The 20,372-nt window shown below is 37.4% G+C and overlaps 2 protein-coding genes across 3 annotated transcripts in view; both read right to left on the reverse strand.

The window, feature by feature from the left end:
* LOC138041031 (RNA-binding region-containing protein 3-like) overlaps positions 1 to 20,372 on the reverse strand; it is a 33,178-nt gene that overhangs the window by 9,304 nt on the left and 3,502 nt on the right. Inside the window, exons 1-5 of one of the 2 annotated variants that reach the window (XM_068886801.1) lie at positions 6,206 to 6,424; positions 5,321 to 5,368; positions 4,482 to 4,582; positions 2,280 to 2,408; positions 1,174 to 1,285 (exon numbers count right to left, since the gene is read on the reverse strand). In XM_068886801.1, coding sequence (XP_068742902.1) covers positions 1,174 to 1,285; positions 2,280 to 2,408; positions 4,482 to 4,582; positions 5,321 to 5,368; positions 6,206 to 6,337 — 522 coding nt within the window. In that variant the 5' untranslated portion in view covers positions 6,338 to 6,424. Of the gene's footprint in view, positions 1 to 1,173; positions 1,286 to 2,279; positions 2,409 to 4,481; positions 4,583 to 5,320; positions 5,369 to 6,205; positions 6,425 to 20,372 lie in introns of those variants that run through there. The other variant, XM_068886802.1, reaches the window with a different exon arrangement.
* LOC138041032 (failed axon connections-like) lies at positions 13,338 to 17,829 on the reverse strand. Its single transcript, XM_068886803.1, has one exon. The coding sequence runs from the start codon at positions 16,509 to 16,511 to the stop codon at positions 15,294 to 15,296; it is 1,218 nt and encodes a 405-aa protein (XP_068742904.1). The 5' UTR covers positions 16,512 to 17,829; the 3' UTR covers positions 13,338 to 15,293.

Consider the following 20,372-nt stretch of genomic DNA (forward strand, 5'->3'; position numbering starts at 1 on the left):
TCATTTATAATTGCAATTTCAGAATTACTGTACTTTCATTTCTTTGATTTGTTGCTTATGGCAACTTCTAGTTTTAAAAAAAATGAAAGATCTATAAGAATCATTGTGACAGGTTAAATTATTTGAAAGAGAGTTCTAAGTGATCCTTGTGATCTGGACAATTTAAGCAATAATATTGTCTTGTATGGACACCTGAAAATTCCAGTGGCTTCAACAGAAACCAAACCCATGACTTCTCCCATTATGGTGGCAATGTTCTACCAATTGACCTACAAAGCCATTTAGTTGAGAACAGGTCAAGTTGTTGGGCTCGTGTGTCACATGGCTTGAAATTGCACCCAATACAGTTGCATTTGCGACTGCATTTTTTCCCTTTGGGACTAAATATCCCGTAGTGTAGCAGCTCTCGTAGCATGCTATTGTTTGGTATTGTGCGCAGCTTCTATTGTTTTCAAGTCTGTCATTTTTTTCAATTGTTCAGTCTTTTGTTTTTGGGTTAGCGTAGCAAGCCAATCACATTATACGTTACGGCAGCTGCTAGCTACATCACCCAAAATATCTGGAGAAGTTGCAAATTTGCGACTTGCTTTCACCTTTGCTCTTTCGAAACAAAAGGGTTAGCAGTTGCCACTTCATTGCTAAAATAAATAAAAGAATGAGAAAATTATTTTGTTTCTTGCTTAGAATTTTCTTTCAATCTGAAGATAGCGTAATTGTAGCGTAATTTAGCTGAGATGTTATGTGCACAACCCCATTCCTTCAATCATTCGCCATTTTCAGCGGTTTCTTTACAAACAAGTATTGCAGGCTCATATTTTGTTTTGCTAAACTGCCGACAACACAATGCTGCACCACAATTTTGCGACTAAAATCTTTTCATTAATTTCGAGCCCTGTGTCACCATGAAAGGGGCATTACTAAACCAAGAAACAGTGAAACACCGAAACCCTGAAAGAGCGAAACGAACCACTAATTAAAAAATACCATGTACATGTACATGTATGACTCCACCATACATTGAATGCTAACCAGCAAACGTTTCAGCAAACTGTTTCAGCAAACTGTTTCGTTGTTTAGTAATGTCCCCATGAAAGGACTCAGTGAATGAAATAAATGTAATATGAAGTATAGCACTTTAACATTATTTGCTGCTACATTCCATCGCCTGCTTACCTGAATGTAGAACCTTGGAACACAAGCCAGCGTGTGAGCTATGTTAGTCAGGATTGTAGCATTTGCAGGAGGATACATATAAGACAAGCTTGGATTAGCGATGTAGTGGATTCTGAACATAAATCAAAAGAAGTCAAAAGATTACCAAAATATCAACAAAGATGTATTTCTTGATTGATCTATGAAGGAAAAACAGAAAAAAAAGTAATTACTTGTCTTTTGTAAACTCTGTCCCGTTTACACTCTAAGGAACAAAACTCAATCAATAAACTCAACCAAAATGCTAAATAAAATTATAGTGACCAAGCTCCTGTAGGGGGGACTGGAAACTAGACATATCAAAGGCATTTTTCTCAAGAACTAGCCATACGACTCCACCTTTTTCAGGATTTCCTTAGCGTGAAAAAAATTAATAATCATATGTGTGTAGATAATAAATAGTTAAATCTGTCAAACAGGTTTTTCAAAAATGGCAAAAACATGTAACTTTCATGTATTTTGCTAATAACTGAAAAACTATCTGATAGATCTTTTTTTTTTATGTTGACAGTTTCGTCTTCATATTCTTTACTAATTCCCAAAATTTTAACCCTGGTCGTACGTCTAGGTTTTGAGACAAAGACCCTTAAAATGTCAAGTTTCAAGTCCCCCCTCCAGGAGCTTGGTGACTATATTTAGCATTTTCCCCTCATTTTCATTTCTTTTGTTAGGTAAAATAAAATTTAACATCAATTGCAGTGCACTTCAGAAGAGATATCCTGTTGCTTTAATTTCACAGATTTCAAAATCTTGATCTTTTTCTTCAGAAAACTGTAGTAAGCCAATAAGTTATTTAATTAACTCAGATGGCCTTTCGTCCAAAAATAACAGTTTCATTTCCACAGTTGAAATGTACGCCTTCCATATTTTTTTTCCAACAATTATTTATTATTGTTAATTTTTCTACAAAAACAGCCCACAAGCTGTAAGATTTAAACAATTTGTATCATGTATAAAAATATAACTTTAAATCCCTTGTGTGCTGACCTTTACTTCCAATACTTATAACTTTTAAGTGTGAAATCAAATAAGTGTTTACAAATAAGAAGCTGCAAAGTTGTTCATACCCTAGGCCTGGTGCCAATCCTTGTAAACTGGATTTCACTTTTTCTTTGCTGCTCTGTTCTGAATCTGGCTTTTTAGGTTCCTTCCCGTTTTTGACATCATCATCATCAAATTCTGTTTGAGGGGAAATTCTACAAAATAATTTTCTTCCATTTAATGATTTTACAATAACTCACTAATAGCGCACCGGCATGCTAGTAAATTTCTCCTGTTTATTTTAGCATGTAGCAATAAAATATAATTTAATATTATTTACTTTGTTCAAACACTGCATTTGTAAAGGAGGTCACAGACTGAGGTTAAACCTATGAAGGGTCCCACAAAAAACCTACTAACTTAAAAAAGTATTTATCTTAAAATATCTCCGTAAAATTTATCTAATTACATGTAATATAATAATTATTCAAAAAAATTAAATCAATAAAACATTAATCCACTTTTTAAAATTATTTTTGTGCTACTAGATAAAACAATCACTTCTTATTTTCTTCAGATTTTGAAAGTATGTTTGCTTAACACCTGACTGGCAAAATTTTGAGTATTGCTTTTTACCCAAAGGCTGTTTACTTTGAGGGTAAGTGTTGGATTTCAAGATCTGCCATTACTCGCATTCAAAACTGACTGATTGGACCTCAGAGAGTTGGATCTAGGGAAAAGTGACGTCATTTACTCACTAGCTTAAGTTTCAGCATGTAAATGCTGCTTATTATGTATGCAAAACTCAAGTTTAAAAGCCTGAAAGCCTGAATTCCTGTCCTGCATAATAATTCAGCCGTGTCCACACACACTGCATTCTTAAACTAGCGAGTCTTCAACGTCATTTTCTCCACAATCCAGGGCTCTCAAGATTTTAAAGTTAGTAAATGGCAGACCATTAAATAGAAAAATCCCAGTTAAAGTAAACAGGTGTCTTTATAGACTTGGGTTACTTACGGTTTAGTTAACACAATTTTGAAATCCAAAGGAAAAAAAAAGAATGATTTTTTTTGTCATAGTAGGACTTTAAGAATGTTGACATTGACATCATGTACAAATAGGCAGTTTGGAAAATTACTCCAATTTTTAATGATTCCAAGTAAGCATTCTTCGACCCATTTTGTTTAGTATTAATTTTATGTAAATGATCTACCTACGGTCCTGTCTTACCAAAAGTTACGTTGACGACACAAAACTCTACATTTCTTTCCCAGTCCATGACTGGGCTAAGGCTTTTGCTGATTTGAATGTTGACCTCCTACATAAAAATTATTCAGAACTGGTGCTTCGAAAATCGTCTACTCTTGAACCCTGATAAAACTAAGCTTATTGTTTATGGAAGTCGACAAAGTTTACAAAATCTCCTGGTTATTCGTCTCTCCCTCTTAGGAAAAGAACTAAAATACCGGTGCACGTTGTCCTAGGCGTGACTTTTTGTCCAAGCCTTACTTTTCACGAGCATATTGTTAAAACAGTTTCCTCTTGTTTAGCTCAAATTAATCGTGTGTTTGACAGATCCACCTTAATCACAATAATTAACACTCTAGTGTTTAGTAAGTTGTTTTATTGTTCCTCCGTCGGGTCCAGTGCAGTGGACACTAACCTTCTCAAGCTCCAAGCGGTCCAGAATTTTGCAGCCCGGATTATCAGTGGTTCCAGAAAATTTGACCATGTTACTCTGCTTCTGAGAGAACTGCACTGGCTACCTATTAAATCTCAGGTATACCTCCATGACGCCTACTTACAACCAGAAGCTCCCAACTTCTGCACATACCCTTATATAAAACTAAATCTGCACAAAGGACATTTTTTTATCGTACTGTAAGTCTGTGGAACAGTTTAGATAATTCCCTTACTCTGTAACTCTTCTCATGATTCTAAGCGTCATCTTAGAGCCAAATTATTTGCTGCCCAGTTATAATTCTAGCGAATGTTTTTTAACATTTTAGCTTCCTGAATTTTTCTATGAAAGTCTTTATTATAGTAATTTTGTATTTTTAGATCATTGTCACTGAAAATCCCTCTTTAGGGAGTGTCAATAAAGTTTGTATTGTATTGTATTGTATTCCTACAAAGAAAGTAGTTAAAAGTGTTGACTTCTGCCTTTTGTGTTTGGGTCTTGTATCGATGAACAGCTACATGTAAATAAATACAAAATGTTTGAACTTACAAAAACATCGTCCGGAGATGATCCAGTACTACATGTAGCAAACACAGAGATCACTAACCTGCTACACTGCCGTGCCGCGAGGTGTTCATGATAAGGTTTAGCATACTCGACTGTTAATCTGCTTCCAAGTACCTCTATCTGATGCAACTGGGACAAGGCCTGTATTATTATTTTAAAGGACTCGTATCAATTTTACGTCAGTTGGTACTTAACAGGTATTTGGATTCCTTGTTATCTATTAGCTGTATGAATAATGATCATTTTACCTTAAATTATTACCAACAAATCTAACAGGCAAACATAGCTCAAAATCCTCTGATAAATTCAAATGTTTTTGTTTTTTAATTTTAAAAAAGAAGGAAAACTAACAAGAGTTTCTTTAAACATTTAACACTAAAGACTGCAAAGCCAAGTAATGATTACGTTACATCAACACAAACAGTGATAAGTATTAATTTCACACATCACAATTGAACTTTGGTCGGCCAAACCTAGCATGATCAGCGCTCAAACTAGAAAGCAAACACAGACAGCTGTTTCAGGCTTGTTGGGCCTTGTTAGAGTTTTTTCAATGTAATTTTGTGATTTGCAAGATGCCACTAATGGAAAAAATGAATATAAGTATTCCAAAAAAAAAAAGGTGTGTACTAAATGTCCCAGACTAATACTTTAATATTGCTAGGTGCTTTTTAGAAATTACAATAACTTTGAAATCAATTTGAAACATAAATAGACTGCAGAACTTTGACAGTAATTCAGAAGGTCAAAAGTCTATTAATTAAGAGTTATTTGGGCTCAAAGGCCAGAAACTGAAAAAAGTTTTCATGGTGATAGCATGGAAATATAACACATTACAAAGGTTACATGTACTTTAAAATGACCAATGGACAAACTAACCTGAGCAGCTTCTGCTTGACTGGGAAATTCAACAAAAGCAGCATCTCGCTATTGTACATGAAAGGTCAAGATTGTAAGTCAATAAATAATTCTAATGCTGAACACTGACTCTACGGTTCCCATTCATGCCAAGGGATTTTTTTTTTGCAGTAACCGGTTTTCTTTCTGTTAAACCACTGTCACTGGAGCATAAGTTTGACCATCACCTAGTAAGTGAACCTTGACCACCTAATATAGTCATTATTATTATTAACCTTTGTACACTATGCATGGCTTATATTCAAATCATAGTTAATAAAGATGTTGAAATAAACAACGTTAGGGACTACATTTAATGCATTGTCGACATTACTCTCTGAAGGAACCCAGGGGAGAACGTCTGTCTTGCTTGCTCCGGCAAATCCTCGTTGTTCATTTTTTCATTATATATATACATGTATGATGACAATCCAGACAAATGCTTACATGGTGTGGAGAGTCTGAAAATAATCATTTTGTCTCTGGACGATTAACAGCAGGGTTCGAACTTTGGAGGAAGGACAAAACAGTGGTCGATCACTGGTCCATTTAAGAAGTCCATGGACCTGGTTCATCCAGGTTGTCTGTGGACCAGGGATCAATGAAATGTACCCTGGCCGAGATGGACCGTCGTACTCTTGGTACACTGCTTAAAATGTGAATTATCCAATCCACCCGATACCTTATAAGGGAAGGTAAATTTTTTTTGCAGTGTTTTTGCAATCAGGAACGTTACATGTGCATGGAATAAGCCGTCACTCGGTTATCGTAAATGGTTTGTAACAAACTTGTATTGCCTATGCGCTGGGCGACTGTGTTAAACACCACGCAAATGCGCAAAATTAGTTAAACAAACAACACACGCACCATTTTCCCTCTTCTTTCCATGCAAATGACATCTTTAGCTCCAAAATGTTTCAGCAAGTCGATTTTATCGTTGACATTTAACTTAGAAGGTAAATGTCTCACCAACAACTTTGATGATCGGCAGTCAGCCATATTGGAACGTAATTTCTTTGCAATTCGGAACACACAATAATAAGGGATACATAAGCGATCTTTCTGTCAATTGGAGGTAGCCGCTGTCATTGGTACAATCGCGGGCGAAAAGGGAGATACAAAGCACCCCACCCGACTCCCCACCCTACTGTCAGAGATTTTCTTTCTTCTTCCTCTTTTCAGCCGCAAAACGACGACGTACGACTGACTAAACTTCGCCGGAGAAGAAGAAGAAAAAAAGGCCTCTGGGAGCAGGGGACGCTCCCTAGGTTAAAGGAAATTAAAGCTGATCAGTGGCCATGGGCTTACCTTGGTGTAAAAAGCCTATGAAACTTTTTCTGTTTTTTGTTGGCTCGTGGTAGGGTCAGGTTATTGTTTGATGTTTTTTTTCCCTCTTTTTCCCCTTGTGCTACGTCATCCGTGAGTTTCACAGGTGTTTTTTCACCGAGGATGATCGCATGAGCTGCTGGGTGGGACAGAATTCGGAATCATGAATTAGGGAACCGATCTTCCTTCGGGAAAGAAATGTTATTTTGGACCAGATGAATGCAATTAGCATTTATAATCAAGACTGAAGTCCAAATTTAATATTTCCACATGCAAACAGAAAACTTCCCCATGGCACATTCAAGCTAGGCAGCACCAAAATGTTTTCATGCAACTCCTCACTCAAAACACTTTCCCTCTCCTGCACAACCCTTGCTTTTCAGCCATTTTCATATTATTATTATTATTATTATGATTATTATTATTATTATGATTATCATTATTATTATTATTATTATTAAATAATAATAATAATATTATTAATATTATTATTATTGTTGTATTTTTTTCTTTAATTACTCAATTATTAGTAAATTTTTTAATATTAGATTTTTTTAAAGGTAGAAGGAAGGAAAGAGAAGAAAACAAAAACAAGAAAATGTGCAATTTTTTTTAATAGCTTGTATAAATCTTTTTTTTTTTAACAATTGTTTTTGACAATTTTGTAAATGTGAATTATATTGAATTAAATATTTGAAAACAAACAATTAGTATCATTGTCATTATTATTAAATTACCTCCACCTCTTTTCAAATTAAAGAGTCCTAGTGTATAGTATTATTGTAAAACAAATTTCCATTCCAGATAAATCCGATGTAAAATGTTGAAAGTATAGGACTGCACCAAATACTTCACACTTGATCGCCATCAATTTGAAAAGAAGAATGAAGAGAACCTAAACGTGATTAACCCACAGTGTGAGACACAGCTCTGGAGATGTAAAATTTGGGTCCAGTTGTTCAAACAATGGATAGCGCTATCTGCCAGATAAATCACTATCCAGAGGATAAGTCATAGAGAAACCGATTGCGCTATCCAACAGATTGTAATTTATCCCGTGGATAGTTATCCAACTTTTGAACAACTGTGGCCTGGAGATTTTTTCCCACCAACCCCTCCACCCACCGAACCACCCACTAAAAAGCATTTTCTTTCCAAATAAAATCAACCATTCTTTCCAGAATATTGACCACCACCATTGAAACTAGTAAGTTTCAAGGAAATACATTAATGATGACATAATAGCATAAGAAATGCATTTAGAAACAGTGAAACAAGTTTGAAAAAGTCGAAACAGTCTTAACTTGGGAATGCGATTTGAGCCTACAAAGGACAATTAACTGCTTTTTAAGGTTATCCAAGTAAAACCCATAATTTGATACTTCTAAGGGATGAAAAAAATTTCATGGCACCAGGACAGGATCTTGGTACAAAGTTCTTTTCAAAATTTGTGACGAGCACCCCTTTCCTTTTTATATGGGAGTCCCCCCTGTTGGGGGGGGGGGGGGGGGAGACTCCCAGATAATCAAGGAAAGTTGACATAATTGCCTTTGTAACTTTAGCTAAATCAAACATTCAATAATATAATTTGCAAGAGAAGCTTGGAAGTTACAAAAATACAAAATGAAATACAAACAAAGTATGTACCGGAGTGTAAAATATCACTGAAACTGGTTTAGCAGGGTATAGGCCATGTAGTTTTTGTTATAAACTGAACCAAGTAGAAGAAAGTTATGGTGTTTTCAAGCAAACCAGTTTCAATGCTTAGCCTTTACGAAATTTAGCAAGCAACTCCTTGCTGGTGGCTTAAATCACAAAAAAACAGGAAACTTTGTCAAAAATTATGCTTGCACTTTGTTGTTAATACTGGCTTCAAAAGTCAGACAATAATAATGTCATTCAAAGAATTCCTCATCATAAAAGATGTTCTGAATTACCATCTTATGGAATTTAACCAACTCAGTGCTTTGTTACAGTGGCCACAGAGTATGTTTAAAAGTGCAGGAGGAAAGGAAGGGGGGGGGGGGAGATAGGCTTTGGTATAAACCACAGAGCTCTGAGGGGGAGAGGGGGCAGGTTTAGGAGAAAACAACATCCCAGAAAAAAGTGTGGGGCTATAGCACCCCCTTCCCCCAAGTCCCTCACAATAACTGTGTGGTTACCATCAATAATTTCAGCTGTTTCCTTCGGTCTATAATCTTGGCTTCTCATTTTTTTTTAAATTCATACTCAGGTTTCACAGATTTTCAGGATGAGCTAAAACATGAAAGTACCGTAGAGTATGTCGCTTAGTTTTTACAGTTTGTTCAATGACATGATCAATGAATTGCACCCAGGCTTGAAGTGACTTTTAATCCTTATCTTAGATTTTAGTGTTTTCTGTTCCATTTACATCAGTAAAGCAGTGGGGATTCATTATTGGTCAGAGTAAAATTCAGACTGCTAAGTGTGGCACATTAATTTCTGAGTTTTCAAACAATATGGGAGCATTTTTCTCACAGCCCATCTGTATTGGACAGACAATGGTCACTGACTCAAGGTAGTGTGGCCCAGTGGTTAGGGCGCTTGCCTTGAGATCCGGAGATCCCAGGTTCAAGTTTCGCTCTGACCACTCGTTGAATTTGATCCTGGTAGTCCCTGGTTCAACTTCCCAGCTGCACTTGTAAATAGCCAACTGGTTTGCCTCCGGCCAGTCGGGATTCGTAACAGTTGATGTTGTTCTGTTCCGTAGCTTTGTTGTGTTTCATTGGCCCTGAAAAGCCCCTATGGGGAGCGACCAATTAAGTATGTATGTATGTATATGCTTTTGTTCAAAGGGCTAATGGTCACAACACTAACGCACAAGTACCACTGGGAGAACCAACTTCAGGTTGGAACATGCGCAGTGGGTTTGGCAATCTTGTCTCGTAAAGCCTGCCTATCTTTCAGTCAGTACCCAAGAACACGGACTCTGGCCAGTTGCAAAGCAGGAAGTCTGTGAATCATGGACTTCCGACTCACCTATGGAGACTCAGAAGCTAGAAACAGTGGTTGCCAATAGTTTCACTGTGACTGCACATAAATTGGCAGTCTGTGTTCTTGGTTCTGACTAAAAGAAAAGTGGGCTTAGGGGATGAGATTGTAGGTTTGGGAGTCATTCCCCCCCCCCCCCCCCCCGATATTAGCCCCCCTCTAATTTTCCATATTTTCTTCATATTAAGTACTCTTGCAGAACCCTGTACTACTTTAAACACAAAATTAGGAAAGATTGTGGAACACTAATTATAATGAGGCTTGAAAGTTTAATTAAAAATTAGTAAATTTCCGGATTTCCATCAACACTGCTGTGGCTCATTTCGAAACATCTTTTTTATTCCGCTTATAAGCCCTGCCATTTGTAAGCCCACTCAAAACCCCTTACGAAATTGTATAAGCCAGTGCTTATAACCGGAATTTTACGGTATATGTCACATCATTGTGAAGTTGCTTATTTTCCATCCAGTCAAATTAATTGAAAACCACTAACCCTAAAACAATTAATGCTGCCATATTTAACCACCAAAACAACAAGGACAACAGCAGGAAGGGAAAATTATTGTGCATTTACAATTTTAGTGCACAGTGATGTGGCTTTCCCTCTTATTCAATTGACACATTCAATAACCTGTTTGCATTAAAATGCAACCCATGAAGTGTTTTTATTTTAAGAGAAAGCATTTCTTAAGTAATTTTGCACACAAAATCAAAAATTTTTTTGTGACCTTAAGAGAAAGTTTGGTTCATAAGCAACTCATGAGAGGGATGGGTCAACTTCCATGTGACATCAACACTTCTTCAATGCAAGTCTTTGCAAGACGCATACCCCTCACCGGATCAGAGGCAAGCCAAACTTTTGCCAAATTTGTCCAACTTCCACTCACTCCAAGATGTTATCCAATAGATCATTTTACACTTGTGCTTATTTACCCAGCCTATGAATGAAAGCTAGGCTAGAATTGACCTTGTTGTGATAGGAACCTCACCACTATTCTTATGTAAATTCCAACTACCGGTAATATTGGCATGAGAACATCATTGACATAAGAAATGCAGGGAGGTCTGTATCATAACAAGGTCAACTCCAGCCTCACTTTCACTCAAAGGCTCGGTAGCTAAGGACTAAGGACATAACTGTTTGTAAAAGAGTGGTAATTTAAGAAAGAAATAACCAAACTTTTTCAAGTGGCACAGACCTTCACAGTAGCTTCCTTCAGTTGTTTATGAACAGGGAATGCCAAGGAAGATGCCCTTGACCCTGTACTAACAGACCCCAAAGCATCTGTGATGTAGTCTGCTCATGAAATATGATATTTGTAACAAATAAATAAACACTCAAGTTACCAAGGTCATGTTCTATTTTAATCAATCATTTAAGCCATGCCCTTGTTCTGAAGTGATGAGAAACCATTTGATTGAATTGGTTACTCTACTTTTGCAATTCAATCCAGATATCTTGACATGGTTAAAAAGATTGGTTGACCACTGACATTTTCATTGGCTGTTTGAACTCCAGCACAACCATAAGAAGACAACACAAGTCAAGTAATGACTTTTTCAAGAAATATTCCATTTTTGACCACAGTTTAATGGTTGATTCTCACAGAAGATGATCAAAGTATGTACCGTGGCTGCTAAACTGAGTGTGCTAATTACATCGTGCATTGAGGTAAATAGGCTACTCTGAAAAACACCACAATACTCCTTGTTTGCCCTCCAAAATTTTGCATGGGCATAGTTTCCAGTTTCTCTTGGATTTTCAATGGTCCCAAGAGAAAATAATGCAAATTTTGGAGGACAAACAAAGGGTATTGCAGTACTTTTGAAAGTGACTCATTTGCCTCAATGCATAATGTAATAACACGGCTTGAAATTAGCGGAAAACTCCAGTCGCAATTTTGCAACAAAATATGATAATGTAGTCGCAATTTCGCAAAATTTAGTCGCAAAATCATCGCGCTGGATTGTTGTCAGCAGTGTAGCAAAACAAAATATGAGCCCACAATACTTATTTTGAAAGAAACCGCTGAAAATGGCGAATGACATCAAAGGAATGGAGTTGTGCATGTAAAATCGCAGCAAAATTACACCATCTTCAGATTGAAAGAAAACTCAAGGTGAGAAACAATTATTTTGCCATTTCTTCATTTATTTTAGTAAAAAGAGGAACAAAGTGGCAACTGCTAACCCTTTTATTTCGAAAGAGCGAAGATGAAAACAAGTCGCAAATTCTCAACTTCTCCAGATATTTTAGTCGCAAAGGAAAAAAAATTCAGTTGCACTGTATATACACCTTATTCCAAAATGGCCACTATTTAGATATTCTTTTGTTTTTACTCAAATTAGACCTTGATGCCTCATTCAAGGCAAAATATTCTTTTGAATTTTAATCTCAAGAACGAGGCATCAAGGGCTAATTTGAATAAAAACAAAAGAATATCTAAATAGCGGCCATTTTGGAATAAGGTGTATACAGTGCGACTGAATTTTTTTTCCTTTGTGACTAAAATATCTGGAGAAGTTGAGAATTTTGCGACTTGTCTTCATCTTCGCTCTTTCAAAATAAAAGGGTTGGCAGTTGCCACTTTGCTGCTCTTTTTACTGAAATAAATGAAGAAATGACAAAATAATTTTGTTTCTCACCTTGAGTTTTCTTTCAATCTGAAGATAGTGTAATGGCAGCCATTTTGGAATAAGGTCTATTGGTCGTAATTTCACGCCTTGAATAAGGATGCTGACTTGCAACTCTTATTTGCAGAGCAGGGAAATTTAACTGCTACAAGGAACACCTCAAAATCAGTTTCTTGCCCAAATAAATCCATGCTAAAAAAATATATAATCAAAGTAAACGACAAAAAAAAGACAATGACGTTGAACATTATTTTTTTTCTGGCCATGATATCATAATTTTTACTAAGGGAGATCAGCCATGGTTTTTCGAAGATCAGTATTTGATCATCTTTCAAAGATATTGGGTGACTGACTCTGTGATGGACTCACCTGTCACCCAGAGGGGAATAGCAACACTCCCAGCTGCTTCATGCTACTTAAAGGGCCACCGACAACCACAAGTCTTTGCGGGCGTGCAAGCTATCGGCGCCATTTTCTGTAATACAGAAACTAGTATTTCTTGAAAAGTCAAATTCCATCGCCTCACATCGTCGTGTTTTGGACGCCCAGTAGCTTCAAACTTTGTTAATACTTTCCTTAATGTTTAAATATTGTATTTTTGGTGTTAGTTGGGTGTTGTGTTCGTGTTAAAAGTGAAATGAAAACTGTAAAGAAAGATCGTCCGCCGAGGAAGGAAAAGCGCCATGTTATTTGGCTCACTACTTCAACCTTAAGATTAATGGAACGAATTTGGATTAAAAAACAAATAGAACAACGAATTCGCAGAAGTTCTTCTTCACGGGATGATGTTGAAAACCACGAGTTCAGAGGATTGCCCGGATGATAACAACAACAAAGGCGTGCAAAGGACACTGGTTGTCAGTGGCCCTTTAAAAACCAGGATAAGCTCCGATTGTGGAAGCTCCATCGACATGAGTGCAACTTTTTGTATGCCTGAACGCAAGGGTATAAATCTTCACAGGCATGTATTCTTAGCAACTTCAGTCAGTTCAATGCACATTGATCAGAATAAAATCCAAGAACCAACATTGACTGCTCAGTTTTTAATCTTGTTTCTCTTTTAAGTATAATTTAACAATACATTCTACACGAAAGTCTTTTGTCTACATACTCGTATCACTTTCCAATTCCTTCACTCCACATCTAATACAACTACATCAACATCATTTACATCACAATCAGTGAGAAATACCTTGCTACAATTCCTCCCTTGAATAGCTTTCAAACAAAAGGATTAAGAAAAAGCTATATAAAGATCACCATTAAACAATAATCTTTGTTAATTTGTGTACTTTGAACTATCCTTAACATGCCTGGTCTCTCAGAAAGGTAGCAATTTTATGCCAAGTATGTAACAATATTTAACTTCAGCAATGAATTTATTCAAGACTTTGGTCTAATGATCAACAATACAAAATAACAAAAAATAACCCATACAAGGGTGAACAAGTTTTTTTTTTCCCACATAGTATTCCACGATGAAAAAGAATATGAACGACTCATTTTTTTAAGGCAGTCAAAATGTTGCCTGGTAATGGAGAATTTAAGCAAGCATGCTATCAGCTAAAGAAAAAACTGCGAGAAGGACACTGAAACAGCCAAAACTGTCAACAACCAAATACCATAAACTTTTGAAGCCATCTTAAAATTATAGATGAATATGGTTGTATAATTTACACTCCTTTCGCAAGTACTACTTTAGGATCGGTGCAATATATAGCTTAGTTGTTTTCCTTCTTGGACCCGACAATTCAGCGTACTAGTTCAAGAAGATTGGCAAATCTATATGCTTCACACAACAAAATACACAGTAAATTCAAACATACTATGTTTACAAGCAGATTTTAATGCAGAAATGGTTAGTTATTTTCGGAAAATTGAAAGTTGCCACGGCACTGCATCATGAAAGCGAGAAGGACTAAGATGTAAGACATTATAATCTAATTTAGATGATAGCAGTAGAACGGGAAGGTAAATAATTCCGAGGCGCTTCAGCAATTGAGATTTCCGACGGCAAGCAAAGCAAGCAAGTTCTTCTTCGAGAACGAAATTAACTTGTATTTTACCCCGATATGATAAACCTGGAACAAGCTGAAGACTCGCTATAGTAAATATTTACTAAACCGCGGTAAAATGTTAAGGACAGCGCTTTTCTGGATGAAACTTGGCAGAATAAACCATAATTCACATTCCTTAAGTAAACTGAATGAATTTACATGCTCGTCGACATCATTACCCGACTCTTATTCTAATGCACATGGAAAGCGAATTTAACTTTAAGAAATTCCTAGTGTTTTACGCTTCCTTAGTACTCACTCACTCACGACCTCTACTGTTCAATGAGATCTGCAATGGCTTCCACTAACACATTTCTCTCAACACTTCGCGCGCACTAATACATTTAAGTTTTAACAATCAAAAGATTATGATAAAAAATTAATGTCTTTGGTGCTAATGTAACCGAGAGCTGATCGATCCCTGTTACTTGATTCGAAAACGCTCTGTCGAGCTGCCCCACCTAAATTCGGAAAGCGGCACACCTTCGAAAAATTTCACCGAATTCGAGATTTCAAGCGAATTCCTTTCGCCGTGGGGGCTACTCCTGGTCGAAATGAATAAATTTCTCATTATTTACGATGGTCAGAAATTAATCAGGACACATAGCGAATAATGGTTGAGAAGTTTTACGAAAATAAGTTCAATCAGTCATGGAAAATCGAGCACGCACTTAATTCCCTCGCAACAGAGGCTACATTGAAAATTAACTATACTTAACAGCGCTTACACTACACAGACCTCCGAACTAAGACAATAGTCGCACATCTTGCAAACAAGCAAGAAAAATAATAATACAATATAAAGGATCTTGAGCTTATGTTCGAAGATTGAACATCCAAAGTAATTAAGTAGTATTCACCTAGGTTATAGGAGCGTTTGTTTGCTTTAAACTGTTCAAAGAAAACGAATTTGAAAAGCTTACAGTTTATTCCTGAGCTGGTTCGGCCGCCGGCTCCTCGCTGGCATCACCATTAACGACTGGAGTTTCTTCGTCTTTTTTTTCTTCTGCCGCCTCCGCCTGTTCCTTTGGCTCTTCGGTTGTCGCCTGGGCACTTTCCCCACCTTCGGCAGCTGCAGCTTCTTCGGGTTTACTTTCCTCTTCTTTTTTCTCTTCACCTTCTTTCTCAGCGCTAACTTCAGCCCCTTTCTCTTCTGCAGCCGGCTCTGTGGGCTTGGTTCGCCTCTTCTTTTTAACGCTTAATCTCGATTTTGGTCGCGTCTCCTCGACTTGCTCCTCGCTACACAGCTCATTCCAATCCAACCAGTAGTTAAGCTTCATGCGATCATAGAGGTTTACGAGATTTTTCAAATCTTCAGTGACAACTTTTGTCAGTGGAGAGTTTTCGGCCGTGTTCAGAAGGCATGACAGCAACCCAAACAACGTGCAATCGATAGTCGACGGCTCAGAACCCAGGAAGAACTCTTTGTCATCTAAAAAAGCGGAGATCGCTTTCAAATCTTGGACACCAATAGCATAAATGTCGTCTTTATTGTTCTTGCCGATTTCATGGGCTTCTAAGCACTTGACGCATTTGCCTTGATCGAGTTTTGGGCGTACATTCTTCCGAACAACATCTAAGCCCTTGAAATACTTCTTGGTTTCGGCAAAGTTATCGACCCAGCGATAGTACATCAAACTCCAAAACGTGTTTTCCTCAACCATACATTGGAAAGCTCGCGAAAGCGCTTTGTCCTTGTCGGTAAGGGAAGCATCCGCGTCAACTTCAAACTTGGAATTGAGGAAGCTTATAAGGTTGTGCTTCTTTGTCTCGCCTTGGTATTCGATGTAAGGTAACTTTTGATCAGTGCCTGCTTTGAAAACGTTTTCGTAGGGAATCTTCATCAATCGGCAATAGGTCTCAATCTTGATGCAAGCTGGAAGCGGCGATGGAATGTTATTCCAAGGTGGATGTTGGTAAATCAGTACTTTTGGTTGACTTGTGCCATTCTCTTCTGGTTTTGCGCTGTCGTTGACTGCGTTCGCGTCGGGTTCAGCTGCCTTGTTTTCATCGGTCGCTTGATCAGTCTGTTCATCTTGCTTCTCTTCGACATGATTTTCCTCGGGTTTAGCCTCTCCTTCTGGTTTGGTTTCCACTTCTTCTGGGGCTGGTTCTAAAGCGGGTGATTCGACTTCAGTCGCCATCTTTACGCTTTAAAATCAAGAAATGTGTGCTCAGTGATCAAACTTGGGTTATGATACAACGCCTTTGCAGAGCAATAGAAGGCCAAGCCCAACAATGACCTTTAGCTTGGTTGAGCACCACGCGTTATTAGCACGCTTCAAGTTTATAAATTGACGGTATTGTCAAAAGCTAGCCAATAGCAAAGCGTCTTACATTTCCATGAACCAATCACGTGCCCTGTTGCTTAGGCAGACAAAGTTATGGGTGTGAGACAGAGCAATGAAAATTTCGAGCTGGGGGAGGTGCTGGGAAAAAGACATCAATACAAAGGCAAAACGTCTTTTGCATTTCAAAAGTGCCAAGTCGCAAACAAAGAACCAAATTTTCCTTTGACAACTCCATCAAAGCGTGCAAACGCTTAGGTTGACTGATCCTCGCATAAAGGAAACTGTATAGCTCGACTGAGCATATTATTTCACATTTTTTTGTTTGGCTGTGCACGGTTTTTCGTCTAGATATATTTGCGTTGATTGGGTGAAAGAGAGAATTGAGTAAATTAATCTTACTCTAAATCGGGATCAATTATGCAAAAAAGTAACACACTCGGCAAAATGAAAAAAACCGCAACGATTTAAGCAACGGCGGAAGGCCCTAACTTGCATATTCAAAGATCATTAGATTATCAGGATCGTTGATTGAGCAACTTTACGAGACAGGAGGCAAGAATTGTTAATTCTGCGCTTTTCAAACGCATAACATACGATCTTCTAAGGAAATGGGCGGACTCAGACAAAGATCAAACATAACATTCAATACAATGGGATAATGACGTGGGCACAACGAGAATGAGCAACAACTCTCGAAGGGTCCGTGGTGCAAAGTTCCGATTGAATAATAAGTCCAAAATTCTTCCGCTCACGGACTCCAGAAAAAAATGTCTATATAATATTAATTTAAAATTTTCACTCTTTCTGAGAATTATTGGAAGCCAAAGTGTATTGGTAGTTGAGGGATGTCTAAAGTTGTGATGGAGTTTACCTTCCAATCGATCCTTTCTTTTACTTAAAAATATTTTTATTTAACTGTATATATTTTTCTTTTACCTATCGTTTTCTTTAAGGCTTTAATATTCCACGACCTTTTATCGCAAATAATTTCTCACTAAACGAGGCGCTACAAAAATGAATAGACTTTCTTTTTTATGGTTAAAATGCTGTAAGAAAGAAAGTGCGACAGCGATTCTAAAAATAACTTCTAGGTGCAGCGTTACAGTGCATCTAATTGTCTTCCTTTCTTTCCAGATGCGCCCGGCAAATAAGACTTCCCCGATAGAGCATAAAAAAACCAAAATCCATCTTTTCATTTAAAAAATTCAAAATCTTTTACAGTTTTCAGTTCCCTTTTTTTTTTTTTTTTTACCATTCCGATAATAAGACAAAAGAAAATCTTCGTAGGAATGTCCAACGCCCTGGTCATAGTGCATTAACAACTTCTCACGTTTACAATGTTATAAAGGTCGCTTTGTCAATGTTTATACTGCAGGCTCGTCATTTAGATCCTGATTGAAACAGGAGAGTGAAAGAGAACATCTTTTCTGGTTTGGATATTATGATGGAAAAAAGGGTGAATGAAACCGTTCCTTGATGCATCATTTATGACGTATTGAAACTTTTCCCTGATATGCGTGTTATTCTCCCTTCGTATTTTTTATGAATGTTATCACGTGCTAAAGATACTTTCCGTGCTTGGGGCATGGGACTGTAAAAAGGTCGGTTCAATCAAAACAGGACCGGAAGTTCATCACTTTCTCTTCGCAACAGCGAAAAATCTTGTGGAAGACAAAATTGCAAACCTCATTTCGGGCAATAGAGATCATTAAAACAAATTATTTTCCCAACCAAAGCAATACGAAACAATACTCATCAGAAAGCTGATGACGCACGTCTGTCATTACAGAAAATAGACCCTGCACTGAGGACATAACAGTTGTTTTTACGCTTTTCAAACATTTTTGTTATTTTAACAGCGATTGGAGGTTCCAATATTTTCATCATCCTCCTTTAAATTATTGACCTAAGAACCAAGCACTGTCGAAGAAATTAGGAAGGTCTTTACGAGAGGTCACGCTGGCGCAAAAAAAGATGAAGTTCAAATTACAATGAAATGTGGCTCGTCATTTTCTGCATTTCGGAGTGGAATTTGGATATCCGCCTGGAGACATAGAGCCCCTTCTAGTGCTACACTCGTCTCAGTCTATTAATCGCTTGACTTAATTAAAAGTTGCTCTGCAATATCCATCACAAGTTTTCCCCTCCTTTCGTCATGATAAATAAAGGAAATGATGAATCACGAGGATTTTGACCTGTCTCATTTGGATTAAAAACAGAGAGCTAAGTACTATGACGGCTTTAGCTTGACAATTCTAAAGTTCAAATTAAAATATCAAAAAAATCCAACAGGGACGGTGTCTGAGAAATCGCATGACCAAAATTATTTCAATAATTAATTTAACAGAGAGTTTCATGTGACTGGTCACGCGTTTTAAACATCATTTGCGTGTTTCACTGGATCAAACTTCTTTAAACTGTCGATGTTTTCAAAGATTTTCTTCCGAAAAAATGTCAGATAAATTATATCGTTCTGATCTACAGTGAAGCGCTTGCGCTGGCAACGCTTGAGTGACTGCAGGGGGTGCCTTAAGTGATAAGCGCGTGACATTTTTGGCGGGAAAATAATCACTGAAATAAGAACTGGATTGCCTTGTTCAGATATCAGAACAATTGTGCAATATCCTGTTTTTAAAGTAAATAATTTCGAAAATGTTTACCCTTTGACCGGAAATTGAGATAAAACTCAAATGCTTGGTTAAATAGTAATTCCACGAGCACATGAAGAAATTGAGCCCAGGCGGAAAAAAGCGACATTTTAAAAGTCGAAGTTTAAGTTTGGTACTCAATTAAACTTCAATTTTCAAGTAGTAATAGCGAGAAAGCTAGTAAACACAAAGTTCCCAACCTGTTGCCGGCTTTTTATGAAGCACTCAGTGAATGCGGCAAATTCGTGGAATTCAAACAAGAGATTAACCAGCTCATCGGCAATTTCTTCATCATTTTTTCGGAAGAGTAACTTAGCGGGAGTGAAAATCTTCTTGGATGACTCATAACCTCACAGATATGGTTATGTGATAATTAATCCTCCCTGCTAATTCAATTTAGAGGTAGATTACCAAATCGCAACAGGTCATTGATTGTAAAGGCAAATATTGACTTGAAAGATTCATTAAGCGGTTTGCCGTTTCTAAATACGGTTCATGTTGGCAAGATTTACACAACCTAGAAGTATTTTGGAAATATCAGTTATCGCAGCAAGCTGCTCTTCTGCACGAAGAATGTGCACTTAGATAACAACATGCACGGAATGCTTAACTTTTAGTAACAACCCAATATCGAGTTGTTGTTGTTGTTGCCAGTTCAAGGGCGTAGCTATAGCTAGGGGGGTCCTGGGGTGCCCGTGACCCTCCCCCCCCCCTCCTTTGTAAGCCTTTTTTACAACCTACAATATTAGGGAGCTTACGAAACGACGCCGACGGCAACGACGACGCTACAAAAAAAACAGGTTTAGTGAGCAAAAACAATGAATCTGCATGCTCTGCACGTGAGTTTTACATTTTGGTACATTTCTTTGTCGTCATCTCCTAAATGACGACGTGAAATGACCAAATTCAAGATTCTGTGGAGGACGTTAGCACATGACGATGAATTTTCAGTTCTCTCTCTACGCCTCCAACTCACTCACACCAGTTTAATTCCTCGACGGTTACTACACATTTTAAACGCGAAACGACATGAAATAGTTTTGTAGTGATACGAATAACGCGAACT

Source organism: Montipora capricornis, chromosome 3, assembly GCF_036669925.1.
Source record: "Montipora capricornis isolate CH-2021 chromosome 3, ASM3666992v2, whole genome shotgun sequence".
NCBI lineage: Eukaryota > Metazoa > Cnidaria > Anthozoa > Scleractinia > Acroporidae > Montipora > Montipora capricornis.